General features: G+C 38.9%; 6 protein-coding genes across 6 annotated transcripts; 1 reads left to right on the top strand and 5 right to left on the bottom strand.

Moving 5' to 3' along the window:
* Nucleotides 1–274: 274 nt before the first annotated feature.
* Nucleotides 275–7,568, bottom strand: RHIMIDRAFT_103272 (Oligoxyloglucan reducing end-specific cellobiohydrolase). Its single transcript, XM_023605145.1, has 12 exons — nucleotides 7,260–7,568; nucleotides 7,075–7,206; nucleotides 6,827–7,024; nucleotides 6,038–6,778; nucleotides 5,699–5,985; nucleotides 4,312–5,641; nucleotides 2,302–4,251; nucleotides 1,436–2,231; nucleotides 1,175–1,376; nucleotides 1,006–1,116; nucleotides 770–949; nucleotides 275–713 (listed from the first exon to the last, which is right to left on the bottom strand). The coding sequence occupies exons 1-12, from the start codon at nucleotides 7,410–7,412 to the stop codon at nucleotides 389–391; spliced, it is 6,405 nt and encodes a 2,134-aa protein (XP_023468297.1). The 5' UTR covers nucleotides 7,413–7,568; the 3' UTR covers nucleotides 275–388.
* Nucleotides 7,569–9,029: 1,461 nt separating this feature from the next.
* On the bottom strand, nucleotides 9,030–9,540 carry RHIMIDRAFT_311856 (uncharacterized protein; the record flags this gene model as incomplete). Its single annotated transcript, XM_023614760.1, has 1 exon — nucleotides 9,030–9,540. One exon carries the CDS (start codon nucleotides 9,538–9,540, stop codon nucleotides 9,139–9,141), a length of 402 nt encoding a protein of 133 aa, XP_023468296.1. The 3' UTR covers nucleotides 9,030–9,138.
* Nucleotides 9,541–9,903: 363 nt separating this feature from the next.
* Nucleotides 9,904–11,978, top strand: RHIMIDRAFT_235356 (carbon-nitrogen hydrolase; the record flags this gene model as incomplete). Its single annotated transcript, XM_023608344.1, has 8 exons — nucleotides 9,904–9,946; nucleotides 9,999–10,137; nucleotides 10,189–10,791; nucleotides 11,092–11,144; nucleotides 11,201–11,287; nucleotides 11,359–11,555; nucleotides 11,630–11,872; nucleotides 11,946–11,978. 8 exons carry the CDS (start codon nucleotides 9,904–9,906, stop codon nucleotides 11,976–11,978), a joined length of 1,398 nt encoding a protein of 465 aa, XP_023468295.1.
* Nucleotides 11,979–12,014: 36 nt separating this feature from the next.
* RHIMIDRAFT_235355 (WD40 repeat-like protein) lies at nucleotides 12,015–13,571 on the bottom strand (the record flags this gene model as incomplete). The annotated part of the gene is made up of 3 exons (XM_023608343.1): nucleotides 12,015–13,089; nucleotides 13,139–13,357; nucleotides 13,411–13,571. 3 exons carry the CDS (start codon nucleotides 13,569–13,571, stop codon nucleotides 12,015–12,017), a joined length of 1,455 nt encoding a protein of 484 aa, XP_023468294.1.
* A 171-nt stretch (nucleotides 13,572–13,742) lies between these two features.
* On the bottom strand, nucleotides 13,743–14,975 carry RHIMIDRAFT_199560 (mitochondrial carrier protein RIM2; the record flags this gene model as incomplete). Its single annotated transcript, XM_023606387.1, has 4 exons — nucleotides 13,743–14,302; nucleotides 14,354–14,538; nucleotides 14,590–14,799; nucleotides 14,854–14,975. The coding sequence occupies 4 exons, from the start codon at nucleotides 14,973–14,975 to the stop codon at nucleotides 13,743–13,745; spliced, it is 1,077 nt and encodes a 358-aa protein (XP_023468293.1).
* A 938-nt stretch (nucleotides 14,976–15,913) lies between these two features.
* On the bottom strand, nucleotides 15,914–16,530 carry RHIMIDRAFT_199459 (sorting nexin-3; the record flags this gene model as incomplete). Its single annotated transcript, XM_023606375.1, has 4 exons — nucleotides 15,914–16,007; nucleotides 16,058–16,254; nucleotides 16,332–16,375; nucleotides 16,434–16,530. 4 exons carry the CDS (start codon nucleotides 16,528–16,530, stop codon nucleotides 15,914–15,916), a joined length of 432 nt encoding a protein of 143 aa, XP_023468292.1.
* Nucleotides 16,531–16,632: the final 102 nt, after the last annotated feature.

Raw genomic sequence — 16,632 nt, 5'->3', positions numbered from 1 at the left:
ACATGACATATTCTGTTCAATTCTTGAACATTTATTCTAATATTCATGATTTTTTTATAGAACTCAAGTTCATCCATGTTCAACTATCTCGGTAAGTTTTTTATGAAGCATATCTTTTTTCTTTTCGGGTGATGATAAAAATGGTTTCAACTACATCATGCACCACCACGCGTAGGCCAGTAGGGCCTTTGACGATGGCGAAACATAAAATTAACTGATAAGAAAAGAAAAAAGATATGAAATTTATTAATGGCTTTTTTTTACTTACTCTTTATTTATAGATTCTTTATGTCTACTGTATAAAATGTTTTTAATAAACAATCCTTGTTTTTTACATAAACTGCTTTTATTGATGTGTGTATGTATAAGTGAACTATTTTATGAGCATTTAGAACTCATCAGCGTCATCAAGTTCATCTGCTTCGTCAATTAAATGCTCTTCTGAGCCATCGTAATCTTCTAATAGAACGTCGGTTTGTTCATCTTGGCCTAAAGCAGAGTATCCTGCGTTTCGTCTACTAGACAAGAAAGGCAAACGAATGTTACCAAGTGCATCAGTAATATCAGCGAATGACCTTGGAATTGGAATACGAGACAAAATGCCAATAATGGCCACTGGAATCACGAATGCTGCAGCAACAATCTTAGTAAGGATGGGATGAGAAAGTAGGTTGGATCCCATTTGTTGTGTGCTGTCCGGAAGACGGATACGACTATACATTGTCATTATCAGTTTAAATCTGAAATGAACTTCATAAATAATGCTTACCCAAATCCTCCGCGCCTTCTATAATGAAGCACGCCAAAGATAATACCTGCTCCAATAATGGGCATAAAAATGAACGCGAGCCAACCACCAGATCCCTTCGCTCTTGGACACATCACCTTTTCTCCCAGTTTATCCAACTCCTTACCACCTTCGCATGTTGATGCTGCGATCTTTCGGTATCTATTGAATAGAATAAATTAATCAATTGTTTTGCTAGGTGTATCAGTGACACATACCCTGAAGGCATATAATAGTAATCCCTTGTGCCATCGCATGTTGGTATCAAGGGTGATAAACCTGGAACCAATACACATTTGTTGTTTGAATCTCGAATGTAGTTATAATCACTTAAAAAAAAAAGGATTCCATTAGTTATTTTCAAACAAACAAAGCACAGACACTTACCACTCATAATCTTCGTCTGTGCATTGACAGTTTCGAACAATTTCTCTAGGTTGAACCAATTTTTCACCAATATAGCAATCATGATCACGGATACGACGGTAATACGCGATTTCACGACCAAATAAACACTTTTCACCTCTCGTATCTTCAGGACTCCAAAGCTCAAAATCATCATCATTGGGACGTTCCTCATCCAATACGCCTATATACATACAACTTTAGTATACAATTAAGTATACAATTTTTTTTTTGATTTCTTACATTTGTTTGGACGAAGAGGGCTAAAGTCGACATGATAAGCAACCGATTTGCCATTCTTTAATCCCAATAAAACGTATTTTTGACTTGTTCCATCTGGTTGTGTGATGATGTCTTCAATGATCACCTTGTCACTCTTGCTGGTGAACTCATATGTGTTCCACGTCATTCCTTCGTTTGTGGTATACTTGAGGGTATTCGTAGGCAATTCATTATCCACCAAGATCAAGAGCGAACCTTGGTCAGCAAACTCCCAAAGATGAGCACCTTTGGCTATTTCGGTCCAGGTTTTACCAGCATCCCGAGTCAAGAACATGTCACCATTACGATAATCCAGCAAACGTCCTCCGACATTACCAACGCCTACCATAAGACCAACTGCACTTGATGAACTGAACAAGTCACGAGAATTTTGACGTTCAGAGTAGCAGTGCAAGTTCAAGACACACTCATCGTCTGAGCACATGTACGATTTTCCTTCGCTGTCTCTCTTGGGCGCTCGAATAGGATGCCAGTGGCCACCAGCATCGGCTGTGATGTAAGTAGACAGCATTTTACGGTCGCCTCTGCTTGCTCGTCCTGGATTTGTGACGACATTGGCAATGGCAATGCCTTCAATACCTTGCATTTTTTCAAAATCAACAATTCCCAACTCGTTGCGGTTTACGTTTTTCAATGAATCGACATAATACGTTCCATTTGAATTGGAAGTAAAAATGGTGCCGAATTCACTGCCTCTTTGTGAATTGGTTGTCACATGGATCCATAAAGAGTTGACTGATTCCATAATGGTAAATGCCTACATGTTCAATTAGATCAAAATAACAAGGTTAGTTTTGCTTAAAAAAAACACACAGGGTCACACATACCTCGGGCGATAAGTCAAAGTTGGCAGGGAAGGAAGCAGCAGCAAAAGTATTGCCGTCCAGACTGATATGCAAACCAAGACTGGCACCATTGTTCTTTGCAGCAGCAACTACCATATAATTGCTGAATACTGTAACACCAACGATGTTTCCAAACAAGGTTTTCTTGTCATGGAAGTAGTTCTGAGATGAAACAAGTTGAAGTGGGCTTCCAAACAACGCCATCTGATTGCCGGACTGCTCCCGATATTGCTCGCAAAAGACAGCATTACGATGTGAAATGGTGATGTTGCCTTCTCTACCCCAGATACAGCTGCGGATATAAGTGCCAAGTGAATCCCAGCTACGACCATTGTCATGAGAATAGAATGCTTCCGAGTGACAGTCAGAGCCAGAGTCACCGTTGCATCCTCGTTCACCAACATAAATTAAATAGTCGGCATCATCATTGTGGAAGTTCATGATGGTTCCTTGAAGGTTCAAGAGAGGACGAGTGGGTACATTCATTTCATCAAAGCTAGCTCCCTTGTCTGTTGTTTTGAAATGGGTTGTGCCTTCTGTAATGAAGTATGCATGTTGCTCAAAGTGAGGGTTTTGGAACATGGATATAATCTTGTGATCAGGGAACTGATCTCTCCAGCTAAGACCATCATTGTCACTCACCCAGACTTTGCCATCCATCGTACGGACGATCACTCGATCGGTATCAGTAAAGTAGATATAATCTACAAAGCGATCTGTGAATGAAGTAACGCTGGAAATGATACCGCCACGTTCACCGCAATCCCATTCTTTATCTTCTTCAAGGTTGATGCCTCCACGGCATGAGCTCTTTACGTTCTTCTTGTAACCTGATCTGCCTTTGAACTTTTCACCTGTCTTGCACTGGGCAGGCCTGTCAGGGTGATGTCCGCTAGGTAAGCATTCGTTCCTTAGACTGCGCCAAAAGCCAAAATCGCACTCAAAGTCAGTCTCGCGGCATTCACAGTTTTCGACAATGACCTCTGGTTCATGGAATTGTGCGTTTACTTTACACACGCGATCTTTCTTGCGACGCCAGTATGCTGTCTTTTTACCCAAAAGACATGCATCGTCACCATCATCATCTTTGGGCACCCAGCGTTCAAAGTCACTCCTATCTTCATTGTTCTTGTCGAGAATACATTGGGGTTGCTTTGTAGCCGTGAAATCAACAGTGACGATCACAGGGAACCTCGAGCCTTGGCGTTGGTGACCAATAAGCACAAACTTGAGAGTAGATGACTTGGGATCTGTCGTCAATGTGCTCACACGAATAGGTTCTGCTGCAAATTGATAAGTGTGCCAGTTTTCGCCTTGATCCCAAGAATACAAGAGCTCATTCGTAGGCCCTTCGTCCGATACAAGCACCAAGAGCGATCCTTGGTCACCAAACTCATATAAATGCTCTCCTTGACGAATAAGCGTCCAAGTATGCCCACCATCGCGTGTTAGAAAAGTGTCACTTTCGGTATATTCTGTCAATGAGGGGCCGACATTACCTACGCCCATAGCAAGGCCAGGAGCGCCTGAGGAGGAAAAGATAGCACCGGGCCCATGGATGTCAGTGCGTCCATGAAGATTAAGACTGCACTCTTTCATGTCGCAATCAAAGTTATGTGGAGGAGAAAGAGGTTGCCATGATCCACCATCGTCCCAACTGATCATTGTTCTCACTTTCTTTCGTTTGTCTGGGTTAGAGGTTACCTCTTCTGCGTTCCAGACTTGGTTGGCCAATATGGTGCCATCGATGCTTTGGAACTTTTCAAAATCAACGTAGCCTGTGCCATCGCCGTTTGTGTTGTCGAGTGATAAGTGGTAATATGTACCGTTTTCATTCGATTTGTACAAGGAACCAAAAGATTTGCCAAAGCCGATAGATTTGAAAACGTTTAGTAAAATAGCGTGTGTTGTTGACTGTAATACAGTAAAGGTCTAGAGAAATGACTTGTTAGCTATATTGTCTATAGTAGCACTGCTTAATCAAAGACTTACGACACGGTTGATGTGCTGATCAGGAGGGAACTGAGCCTCTGCAAAATTTGTGCCATCTATGCTTACATGTAAGGCTAGTTCTCCATTATTGCTGGAGGCCACTGCCATGAAATCTTCAACAACAAAGAATTCGACAATGTTATCGAAATAGACACGGCTTTGGTTCTGTTTAAAGTTGATACGGACAAGTCTGAGGTCACTGCCTACTTGCTTCTTATCATAGGCTGAGCAAAAGACAACGTCCTCCTCAATCTTGTATTCAGCATCACGTCCAAATATACATTTTTCAACATAGAAGTCGAGCGCTGTCCAGCTACGGCCATGGTCTGTCGAGACGTATACTTCATTATGTGGCATAGGGCTGCTTGATTTTCCAATAAATAGTAACCAGTCCTTTTGGCCAGGATGGAAATCCAATGTTTGAGCAACGCGGTCACTGGGAGCTAATGGCGTCTTGATAGGATGCCATGTCTTGCCTTGATCGTCTGTGTACTGGATGTTGTCTTCCAAAATAGCGTAGGCACGTTGATTATCAAACTCATGGAGAACCACATTGGTGATTACGCCTTCATTGTCAAGAACACGAACCCAGTCCACACCTTGGTTACCAGATCTCCATAGCTCGCCTACTTGAAGTCGAACCAGAATAGATTCAGAATCTCTAAAGTACAAGAACTGCTCGATTTCGCTTCCAGTAAATAACTGATAATGCTTGATCTCTTCATCAGCCGGTTTCAGGTCATTGGGAGATGGAATAATACCCGCAATATTTTCGCTACACTTGCGCGTGACAGGTTCATCCAAACGTGCTCCGTCCTTTTGTATACAAGTGTTGCCGGGAACAAGACGGTATCCACTAGATGCAGCATAAGTGTCATCCTTAGATCTACATTGATCCGCCGTGATACGATCAGGACCAGCACGAATGCATCTTCCTTCTGCATTACGTACGAAGTTATAATCGCATTCATAATCGGCTCTTGTACATGGGCAATCCTTTAGCTCGGTCTCAGGATCCTGAAATTCGCGACCCACGAAGCAATCACGGTCAGCTTTACGACGATAAAAGATTTGTTCATGACCCATCAAGCAGTCAGGACCTTCAGTAATATCACGAGCATACCATCTCTCAAAATCGCTCTTTTCTTCATTGTGAGTATCTAGGACGCATTGACGAGAGAAGATATTGGAAAAATCAAGCTGAAATGCCTGTACTTTCGAAACAGCAGATCGAACCGATCCTGCGATTAATAAAAACTTGCGTGAGGTCGATTCAGGGTCAGTCGTCAACATTCTGGCACGAACTGTCATGCCAAGGCCTAATTTTTGCCTATACAGGCCATTAAGCATATATAACCTTTTTTTTTTACACTTTTCTTGTTCTTACCAGTTGTTTCCGCGATCCTTACTCCACCAAACATGATCCGTTTCTTTTTCATCATCAGCCAAGACAATCAATGTTCCCATATCGCCAAATTCATATAAATGTGCACCTTCACGAACCATTTTCCAGCTAATACCGCCATCGGTAGACAGAAACGTATCACATTCGTCATAGGTCAACATGTATGGACCATAATTGCCTACGCCCATAAGCACACCCACCGCTGACTGTGATGAAGTAACTTGTCCAAAGTTACGGTTGGAAGTGACAGAGTGTAAGTTGAGCGTACACTACGATAATACATAAATGTCTATTTTTAGAATTTGGACTACGTGTTCATACCTTGTCATCATAGCACTTCATGTTATTACCATTCATATCCTTCACCTTTGTGATTTCGTTCCAACTGCCACCATCATCGAAACTGATGAGCGTACGTACCTCTCTCTGAACAGATTGTGACTCTACAAGTCGAGGATTCAAAATCTGGTTTGCAACCAAGATACCTTCGACTCCTGGAATACGCTCAATATCGATATACCCCATACTGTTTCTATTAGTGTTTTCGAGGCTCTTGCTAAAAAAAGTACCGTTTGAGTTGGACTTGTAGAGAGAACCGAATTGAGCATCCTCTCCTGAAAGAACGTCCACGAGCAATGCAGGGTTTGAACTTTCAATGATTGTGAATGATTTTTCGTGTAATGCTGCACCTTCGGGAAAGATAGTTTCATGCCAATGCTCGCCATCATGCGTCACATAGAGCGTCATATCCGTCTGATCCGTCGGCTTTACTGCAGCAACAATAAAGCGGCCAACGGCACTCACTGCAAGCACACCAGTCATTTCCTTGCCTAGTCCAAAGTCAACCACCTTTTCAGTATGAAAAAAGTCATCGGACCGAACGAGCTGAAGGTCGTCTGGGAGTGACAGGCCATTGGTAGATTTGCCTGAGGCTGATTGAACACACATGATTTCACTTGTGGGCGCACTCTTAAATTCTGCGCTTGATCGACTCCAGATACATGATGACGCATGAGTACGTAAAGGATTGATTGTATCAAAGTTATCGTATGTATAAGAAATCTAAAAGCCTGTTTAGCTATTGTTCAACCAGAAATAGAAACAACTTACAGAAGTTTGACAATCAATGCCTAACCAAGAGCCAAATTTACAAGAGACACCACTGAATAAGATGTATCCAGAGCGCTCAGCGTGGAATGATAAATGAGAAGAAGATGAGCCAGACTCGCTGCGAGTATGAAACTCTTGCCATGTTCTTCCTTTATCTATTGTCTTCCAATGTGTTGTACCAGAACTTAATACATAAGCCTATCATCCTATTTAGTTTACTTATTCCCTCAAAAAAAGAAAGGTCTTACTCTATCATTATCATAGGGATGTTCGTATAAGTAAGTCGCTGTTTTGTCAATATCCTCCACTTGATTCCATTCTTTTCCTTGGTTTTCTGAACGGTATAGAGTGTGGGAATTTGCATCGAGCCATAAAACAACCTACAAGAGATAGAATGAATGTGGAGAACTAGTATAAATGTATCATTTATTACTTCGGAATCTTTGAAATAGAAAAACTTGCTAGGTAGTTTATCAAAACCGTGGTTTGACACAGTTTGAGTATAAGTGCCTTTTAATAAACATAAAAAGATTAAATAGATGCACAGGAGAGACAGACCTCTAAAGGTCTGCCACGAGTTATTCATTTTATGCTTTGTGAGCTTTGGCGTAAGTCAGTAAATGTCACGTAGTATATATATATATGTGTGTGTGTATTTGTCTGATGACTTTAGAAAATAAGCACACTTGTTTTTTTGTTTTAGTAGTAAACAAAGTAGCGCACTTAAGCAGGATGACAATAGGCGATTCTTGGCGCACTACCAAATCTCAAGATAGTGACGTTACATTTCGGACTTTGCTCTATCGCATTACAAAAGGTGTTTAAAATACATCAGAGGCGTCTTTGGCTTATGCATCGCTGATATGGTGCGATTTGATTGCTATTATTTAGCGTTGTAGCATTTTGAATAAGCAAAGCTGTATCTCTTATATGAACAGAATCTTTATCGGCCAGCAAGTGAAGAGTATCCAAATATGAGAGATAAGTAGCCAACATATTTGACAACTCATTTAAGTTATTTGTATTTGTAACTACTTTATGCATATTGATGAGTCCCTATATAATCTCTTTATTACAGAAGCTTTACGTGCATTAATTATGATCAATGAGAATTGAGCATGGCGCGTCATATAAGAATAACGCATTTTTTGGGCAATTGTTTTTGTAAAGTTCCTTATTAAATTATTCTTGCACTACAAGATGAAGCGTTTAAGGGTAAAATACGACATATTTCATCTAAGCTATATTACACTTAAACGATACTCGTTGTAATCCTTTAGACGGGATACTGGTTACACTTTATTCAGAACTTATTCGCACACTGATAAAAAAATGGTAATTTCAGACAAATGAAATAACAATTAATGATAAAAGAGAACCCATCAGAAGCAAAAGAATGGGATATAAAAGAAATGATTAGTAAATCAGTTATTAAATTGATATTAAATACTTACATTATAAAGAAGAGGATTTATAAGGGAAAAAGAGAAACAAGAAAAGTGAGTAGACATGTAAAAGAGATTATTATCTTACCAAAAGTGCATCATGGGTAGGGCCAGCAATAACTGGCCCGGAGAGAGAAGAGAAAAGAAAAAAAAAAAGAAAAGAGAAGAGCAAGGAGGAGAACGGTCAAAGGAGAGGAAGGGGTTGAAGGAGCGGGTGGGGCTAAAGCTTGGTAAAAACCAAACTACAGTAGGCTATCGACTACGGAATACAGCAATACGGAATATTCACGATAATAGAATGTCATTTTCGAAGGACTTCACATCCACCGCTTTAAATTTCCTGTGATATTCACCTGGATTGTCGATGTATTAACTTTATTATGGAATGTCATTTGTGCTCCCAATAGGTATTCTGTAATTGAGAGTTTATTGTACCCTCAGCTAGAACGGAGTTAGTTTTGATGGGCAATCTATAATACTGCATATCAATTCCTTACAAGAATAAAACATACCTTAGGGCTAGCTGAGGAATAGCTGGCCTTATTTTTTGGTCCAAAGAAGAAAAATAAGCCAAGATCAGACTATTTAATAAAGTCTCTACCAATTTGTCAGCTACGTGTTATTTATAAGTGTTGATCACATTTATATTATAAATATCAGAAATACCAAGCTCATTTTATGTATTATTTCATGTCGTCTTTTAAATAATAAGGATTAATAGCCAACTAAAGTGTAACTGTTATTGTTTGCGAATAATTTATGAAAAAAGTATATATAAAATCACGCTACATCCTATAGACCTCTCTTCCAATAAATACCAAAAAGCTATCTTTATTTTATACAAACAAGGATTTGACATTCATTTGTTTACTTTTTGTTACTGGAAAACCTGTTTACAAAGTGTTCGAGCTTACTTTCAATCTTGTCTGCCAGGGATTTATTAAAAGTTTCTGGCTTATCTGTTGTCTCTTGCTGTGTATCTTGAGCAGTTGGTGCACCAGGCTGAGGAGAACCGCCCATGTAAGAAGCTTGTTGAGGAGCAGTGTTGCCGTAATTGTAATCAGTTTGGCCAGTAGTGTTACCATAGTTATAATTGGATTGACCAGTAGTATTGCTATCATAATTATAATTGGTTTGAGCAGCAGTGTTTGCAGGATTATATGTAGTTTCAGCTTCAGTAGATCCAGGAGGATATCCTCCTCCCTGTTGAGCAGGACCCACGTTGTAGTCTTCGGGGTAGGCAGTCTTGTTATCGTCTGGAGTAGGCATATGATTTATAAAAGAAGAGAGCTCGTTTTCATTATGCCTCAAGGTTCTTTTTATATCACATTTTGACTCAGTGAAACAAAGTCTGATAAAATGTTGATGCAATTTGGGGAAACCCAGGTCATAGATACTAATACCGGGCCATTGACAAATGCATATAAAACCGTGGTATAGTTCTTGGGGACTGATTGCATAAACTTTATATAAACCTAAACCCTCTTTACAATATATGGAACCATTCTTGTTTTAATGCGTTATGGTACTGATTTGGTAAATGAATTCATGACAGTTTACGTGACAGTCTTTTTCAGTCTCTTGTTCTCTGCTGTTCTCTTTTCTTTTTCTTTTTTAAAATAGAAAATATAAATGTCTGAAAAATACAAGAATTTAAAGGTTAAAGATCTCCAAGGTAATCAATTTTGAAGCTTTCACAAACGAAATGACAACTGATATCAATAAAGAGCTCTTGCAGAAAAACGGACTTCCTCACACAGGCAAAAAGGAAGAATTGATTGAAAGATTAGTTCAACACGACGAAACTATTGAAAAAGAACTCGGTTCTCTAGAAGAAGAGTTTGGTAATCTTGAGGATTATAAAGGGTAAAAAGAAGAAGAAGAAATGAAAGAACCTTCAACTGATGAAGCATGTAGAGATGCCAATCCCGTAGAACTCACTACGGATATAGCGAATGAAGCTAATGCAATAGCTAAAGAGAAGGCTCGGGAAGAGGAAAAGACAGAAGAGCCAAAAGAAGAAAAGGAAGTAGCAAAGGAAGAGGATGATAAACCAAAGTCAGATTTCAAATATACACCCATCACCTTTGACAAGGCATCTTCTACCTCTCCAAAGCCAGTCGTTCCTGTCGCGCCCAAGGAAGGAGTAGCAGTAAGCGATGATGCAGAAAAGGCAATAGAGAGAGCAAAACGCTTTGGCGTACCATTAACTGAAAAAGCAAGACAAGAGCTTCGTGCAAAACGATTTGGACTGGATAAAGGTGGAAATGATGACGAAACATTAAAGAAGCGAGCAGAACGATTTGGTCTTAATAAGGGTGATACTGATCCCGAGAAACTAAAGAAGAGAGCTGAACGATTTGGATTGAATAAGGGAGGAAATGATTCAGAAACTCTAAAGAAGAGAGCTGAACGGTTTGGATTGAATAAGGTACCCACTACGACTGATCCTGCGGAAGAAGAAAAGAAGAGAAAACGTGCCGAGAGATTTGCACAAGACAATGCAAAGAAACAAAAAGTGTAAATGAGCGTCGGAGTAAAAACTCTGATTTATGTTCTTTTGGTTCATTTCACTTTTACTCTTTCTTCCCTTCATTTTATTTTAAAAATAAAACAAGGTTAATGAAAATAGGTATTTTTGTGTAATAATTTGGTTTTTCTTTGTGATTGATTTGTATTTATGCGCAATATAAGCTTGCTGTCAGTTTGATCCAAAATGGAGCGATGTCTATGGCAATATGAGAACGGCTAATATCATGCTAAAAGAGTACTGTAGAAGAGAGATATATTGATTTCTATAATTATTAATACATGATTTAGCTATACATCAAGTGACATAGACGTACTCGTTTTACCTGAGATGGCCTTTACAGGTATTGCTCAAATCGATCTTTATAAATGTTCTTTTCTTTATACCCTTTTTACTTAGGATACGTCTTTAACTCGGTTGAAGAGATTATGCCATACCTTGAAGATGCAGAGACTGGCCCAACAGTTAATTGGGCCAGAAAACAAGGTATAGTATATAGCTATACGTATTGTAAATGATTAACCCGCTTTCTTTCTTTCTCTCTTTCTCTCATTTAGCCCAAAGGCTTGAGTGTTATGTGATCGTAGGATACCCTCAAAAAGAAGGCAATAGATATTACAATAGTCTGTGTTGTGTAGATCCTCAAGGGAAACTGGTCAAGACTTATCAAAAATCCTTCTTGTTTGAAACGGATGAACAATGGGCCACTGAAGGTCCAGGTTTTGTGTCTATGGAAATAGATGGTTTAGGAAAGGTACTTATTATACAAATGTCATACACACTTTTTTCTATTTATTTGTTGTTGCTGTTATTGTTGTTGTGTCATAGGTGGGATTTGGCATATGTATGGATATCAACCCTTATCAATTGAAAGCCGATTTTCACGACCATGAATTTGCAAATTACCACCTAAAACATGATACGGACATCATATTCTGTTGTATGGCCTGGCTAAAGAATTCAGGTGACGAACGAGATATGATCAAGTACTGGGCGTTTCGATTATTACCACTACATAGTGACTCAGCAAACGAAAGGCATACGTATTTTATTGCATGTAATAGAATAGGTGTAGAAAGAGGGAAAATATTTGCAGGTACAAGTTGTGCGTTAGATATATCCAACAAAAACTTTACTATACTAGATTATATGGGATGCGATACAACAGGTGTCATGATTACTGAAATTTTACGATAATTGTGTCTTTCTTCTTTTATTGATAAAAGTCTTCGTCTTTTACAGCATTTTCATCTTCTTTATAAATCTTGATTGTCTTGTCTGCTTCACCCGTGATCAAACGTGAGCCTGTTTTATCAAAAGTACTGCAAAAGATACCTGCTTCAGCATCAAGAGAACCTGGTTGCACTGTAGTTTCCATTGATTGGAAATTATATCCTGACTTCCAGTCATTAAATCCTAGTGAACCATCATCACCACCAGAGAAGATAACGCCGTCCTGGTTTACTGATATTGTGTTGATGATGGCTTTTCTTCTCTCGTAATTTTGAATAAATGTGCCTTCTGGGCATTTCCATCCTTTCACTGCATCGGCACTACCACTGACAAAACCAAACTCGGTAGGATGAAGCGCAATAGCGCGCACACTTTTTTTGTGATGTGTCAAGACACCCATGGTCTTACCAGCTGCCAAATCCCACAATCGCATGGTACTATCCATAGAACCTGTGATGACTTGAGGATCAGCTTCCTGACATTTAACAGCCGACACTGTGCTTGTGTGGCCCGTAAGGACGTGAATTGCTTGCTTTGTTCTCATGTCCCACACTCTTGCGGTTGCATCTCGACCAGATGTAACAAGGACATCCAATGTAGGATGCAAACTTAACGAATACACGCCCGATAGATGACCGTGATAATGACGAATGACCTTGTTTTGTTCCAAATCCCAACACTTTACCATCTTGTCCTCACCACAAGAAAAGAGGTATGGATGTCTTGGAGAAACCTCTAGTGCACGTACGGTACTGATGTGACCTGTAAGTGACAACTTTAAAGTACCAGATGCTAGATCCCAAATCTTGATGGTACGGTCTCCAGCACCAGTAGCGAACCATTTGTTTCCAGGTTCGACAGCAACAGCTCGTACCCAACCCAAGTGTCCACTGATGACACGCATCAACTTCCAAGGAGCATGCCAAACTGGACGAATGATTCTGGCTCTTGCTCTACGTACAAGTGAACCTCCGCCGGCTATGCTGTCTCCAAATATATCTGGTGTATATTGATCTTTATGACGAATAGCAACAACGCCTTCATTTTTACCATCCCTACATTCTAATGGTTAGACTTGTTTTTTCTTTAAAGATGTCATCCTACAGTTTTGGCTTTTCTTCAATCGATTCAATCAACTTGGAAACTACGCTGCTGCCTTCAGCAGTACTTTCTTCAGTCTCTGCAGGTGCTTCCTCTACTGTTGTTGTCTTTGCCTTCATGCGTGCTTTGGCTGCTTCTTTTTGTTGCTTGATCAACACGTCAGGTAATTTACCAAGTCCTTGGTATTCATCGTTAATTTTGCTTGTTAATTTGATACGTTGGCTATAATTCATATAATTTAATAATCAACACTTTTGTCTTTTTTTTTTTTATACCTTTCTTGTTCGTCCATGGCTGCCTGACTATAAGCTGTTGAAAACATGATTCTTGTTTTTTTAGCTGAATTAGATAAAACCGCTTCCATGTCTGTTATTGGTAATGACGATGGTGCTGATTCCATAAGAGTGTCAGCATTTGATCTTTTTGCAGTAACCATTGTAATCAATCTAGTAAAGAAAAGAAAAAAAAAAAGGCAAAAAAAAGGACTATAAAAGGAGCGTCATCATCACTTGAATTACCGCGCGGCGGACTGCGAGTTAAAAAAGTGAATTTAGACAGTTGTGAATGTTTTTTATTTACAGTTGCATATAGAAATATATAAATATTATTATTGATGACCAAATTTATGAACAATAGCCTCATAGCAGAAGAACATGATGGCAGCATTAGGCACCACTCGTAATAGATGTGCAGTCATACCACCATATAAAGCAGCAATACCTTCTTCTTTAGCTACCAAACGCAAACATTGCCATAATCCAGTATATTTCAAAACACCATTCTCTGCTGGTTGTCTTAGTCTTGTACGAATCACTTCATGTGGATAGGCAACACATGCCGCCACAAACTTGGAAGTGGCTGCTGCTCCAAGATGTCCAATCCAGTCCTGTGCCGTCTTTCCACCAATTTTGTTACTTTGTATATTGTTGTTGGACGAAGTACTCCATTTCTTTTTGAGATTCTCATAAATAACCCATTGAATCGTTCCTTCGGCCACCCCTAGATAAGAAGCACTCATACCCTTGTATAATCCTCTTATGCCTTCTTCACGGACAATATGATATAAACAATCTATGCTGCCTTGGTATCGACGAGCTCCATTCCCTTGAAGCTGTAATCTTGTCTTTATAACCCAAATGGGATTGGTTGCGGTGGCAGTGACAATACCTGGAAATTTGTTACTTTTTTTTTCTTTTTTTTTTGCATAATTTTTGTTACTACCTGCTGTGGCTGCGGAGATAAGGTGAACACCAGCTGTTTCTTTACCATTGTTCAGTTCGGTATATATTCTCTTTCCATTCCCATAAGTGAAAAAGTTGATAGATCTTGCAGGAATGACACCTATCAGGTTAGGACCCAGTCCCTTGAAATAAGCTCGAAATCCTTCTACTTGATTAATTCGCCTATATGCATGTTATTTTCATTGTTCATTCTAAAAGGTTGCAAATTCATACATTAATAATCTTCCTGTTTCTATAAAATGGCCTAGTAAGAATCGGCTTTGGTGAAGTGTATTCGATTTCATTGTTTGTTGATAAAATGTAGACTGCGTCCAAGAATGGTTATTTTTTATTATTTTTAAATCAAATTGTTGACATACCTGAAGTCTAGTTTTGACCACATCAAGCGGTGAAGTACATACAGCACCAACTAATCCACCAACACTAAGAGTATAGATATATCAGCACTATGTATAATTAATAATATAAGCAGCTTACCCTCCTGCTACAAAGTGGACATAGGATTTTGATTCTTTTGATACTGCCTTTAGAGCACTTGTTGTTGCTGTTGCCTTGTCTATTTCACCAAAGGAACGTTGTGTAGTTGTTATAGAGGCCATGTCTCTCTATGAATCTAAATATATGTATATATAAAAAAAAAGAGAGAAATGAAAAATTCATGTTGACGGGGGACCGTTAAGCGGACATCCTACAGATCCGAAGTAATAAAAGTCACAAAGGCTTAACCATTCAAATTCGTATCTTTTGACTCATCTCACCGCATTGGTTCCGTTCTTCTTGTTGTTTAGAAACTTGCCAAATTCTATCTTTTGCGCAGAATGTTTCGCCCTTCTTTTTATTTTGCAATGCTTGGTTCGATACATGATTTTTAAAGGGAATAAATATGCAAAGGCATAAACCCGCTCTCCTCCGTTTTAAAGCAAGTCCGTCAATGTATGCCAAACTAACACTGTTCATAAAAAAACAAAGATATCTGAGACATCTAAAAAAGGAGGAGGGGGGGGGGGAATAACCATTACTTCAAATTTGGACAAGCGTGAAAATGATTTCAGACAGCAGTAAAAAATTATTTAGACATAAAATGAGTTCAAGGATATGACTTTTGCTTGGCAGCTTGGAATTTCCTTTTTAAGACGTTTAATCAAAAGGAAAACATAACAATGCCGCCATCTTTGTTACATTGCTGTTAAATAATAAAAGAACGAATGCCTATGTTTTCCATGGATTGTCACGGGATCCCGCAAAAAATCCGTCCTTCAGCTCTCTTGAGAGATATTTGTCGATACTTTAGTGCAATTTCAAGGACAAGTCCACACCCATCAATATGTGTAGCGTCCATATGTTAACATATTTAATTTCCAGTAACCATATCAACTCCTTTATTTGATTTGCAGCAACCAATGATCATCTAATATGCAAGTAACTGAATGTGTATGATATATAGTTTTATTACAGTATTGCTAGTTTTAACATGTCAATGTCAACTTAAAAGAAAGAGGAAAGGGGAAAAGAGTAAAGGGTAATAGATACTACAAGCTTAATAGTTGTAGCTATCACGAGAAAAGTTTGGATCTTGAATAAAGGCAGCAAGGACTTTACTGCCAGTCTGTAATAAAGGATGTCCAGCAACACTTCATAAAGTCAGATCAATTGATATTTAAACAATGAACCACCCACTTACATTTGTAAAAATCTTTCCAGACCTTCTCTACGTTGTTCAATCACTTCATCCGAAAATCTATTCGTAAAGACCTTTCCTGGCAAAGGAGGGATGTTCACTCTAGTAGATTCACGTTCTAATACATCCCGAAACCATTCAAAATCACTATATCTTCTACGGACTGCAGATTGTTTTAATTTAAAGGCAGGAATATTGGTCTGTAAGGAAAGAGTTAGCATATATGCTTTGTTACTCTCTCTCTCTCTCTCTCTCTCTCTCTCTCTCTGAAACTTACTCTGCAGATAATTTCATAATCAGTATACATTTTACGTCCAAAGCCTTGAGAGTTATTGTTATTATTCTACAACCTTTTTCATACACATATTCATTTCATTACCATGTGTTTGAGGATTCTTGACTTCAATTTCCAAGAAGTTCTCAGGAATGCCATAACGTTCTTCAACAGTTTGGTCTCTTGTACTCGCACCAGTCATTGTTTGAAATGACTGAAATTTATGATGACCTGTTGACATGTTTTATTTAACCTAAAGAGTAAAAGAAACTGAAAGAAAAAATAAAAATAAGAGTAGGGCGAG

This window comes from Rhizopus microsporus, assembly GCF_002708625.1.
Source record: "Rhizopus microsporus ATCC 52813 unplaced genomic scaffold scaffold_4, whole genome shotgun sequence".
Taxonomy (NCBI): domain Eukaryota; kingdom Fungi; phylum Mucoromycota; class Mucoromycetes; order Mucorales; family Rhizopodaceae; genus Rhizopus; species Rhizopus microsporus.
Note: the sequence above shows the minus strand (reverse complement) of the source record. Positions and strands in the feature narration are given on the sequence as shown.

What these genes read in the sequence shown, in the direction of transcription:
- RHIMIDRAFT_103272 (XM_023605145.1), bottom strand. Translation starts at nt 7,412, where the DNA reads ATGAATAACTCGTGGCAGACCTTTAGAGGTCTGTCTCTCCTGTGCATC. An exon ending in TACTATTATATGCCTTCAGG is followed by an intron (nt 950 to 1,005) that starts GTATGTGTCACT and finishes TCTATTCAATAG; the next exon opens with ATACCGAAAGATCGCAGCAT. An exon ending in AGAAGGCGCGGAGGATTTGG is followed by an intron (nt 714 to 769) that starts GTAAGCATTATT and finishes GACAATGTATAG; the next exon opens with TCGTATCCGTCTTCCGGACA.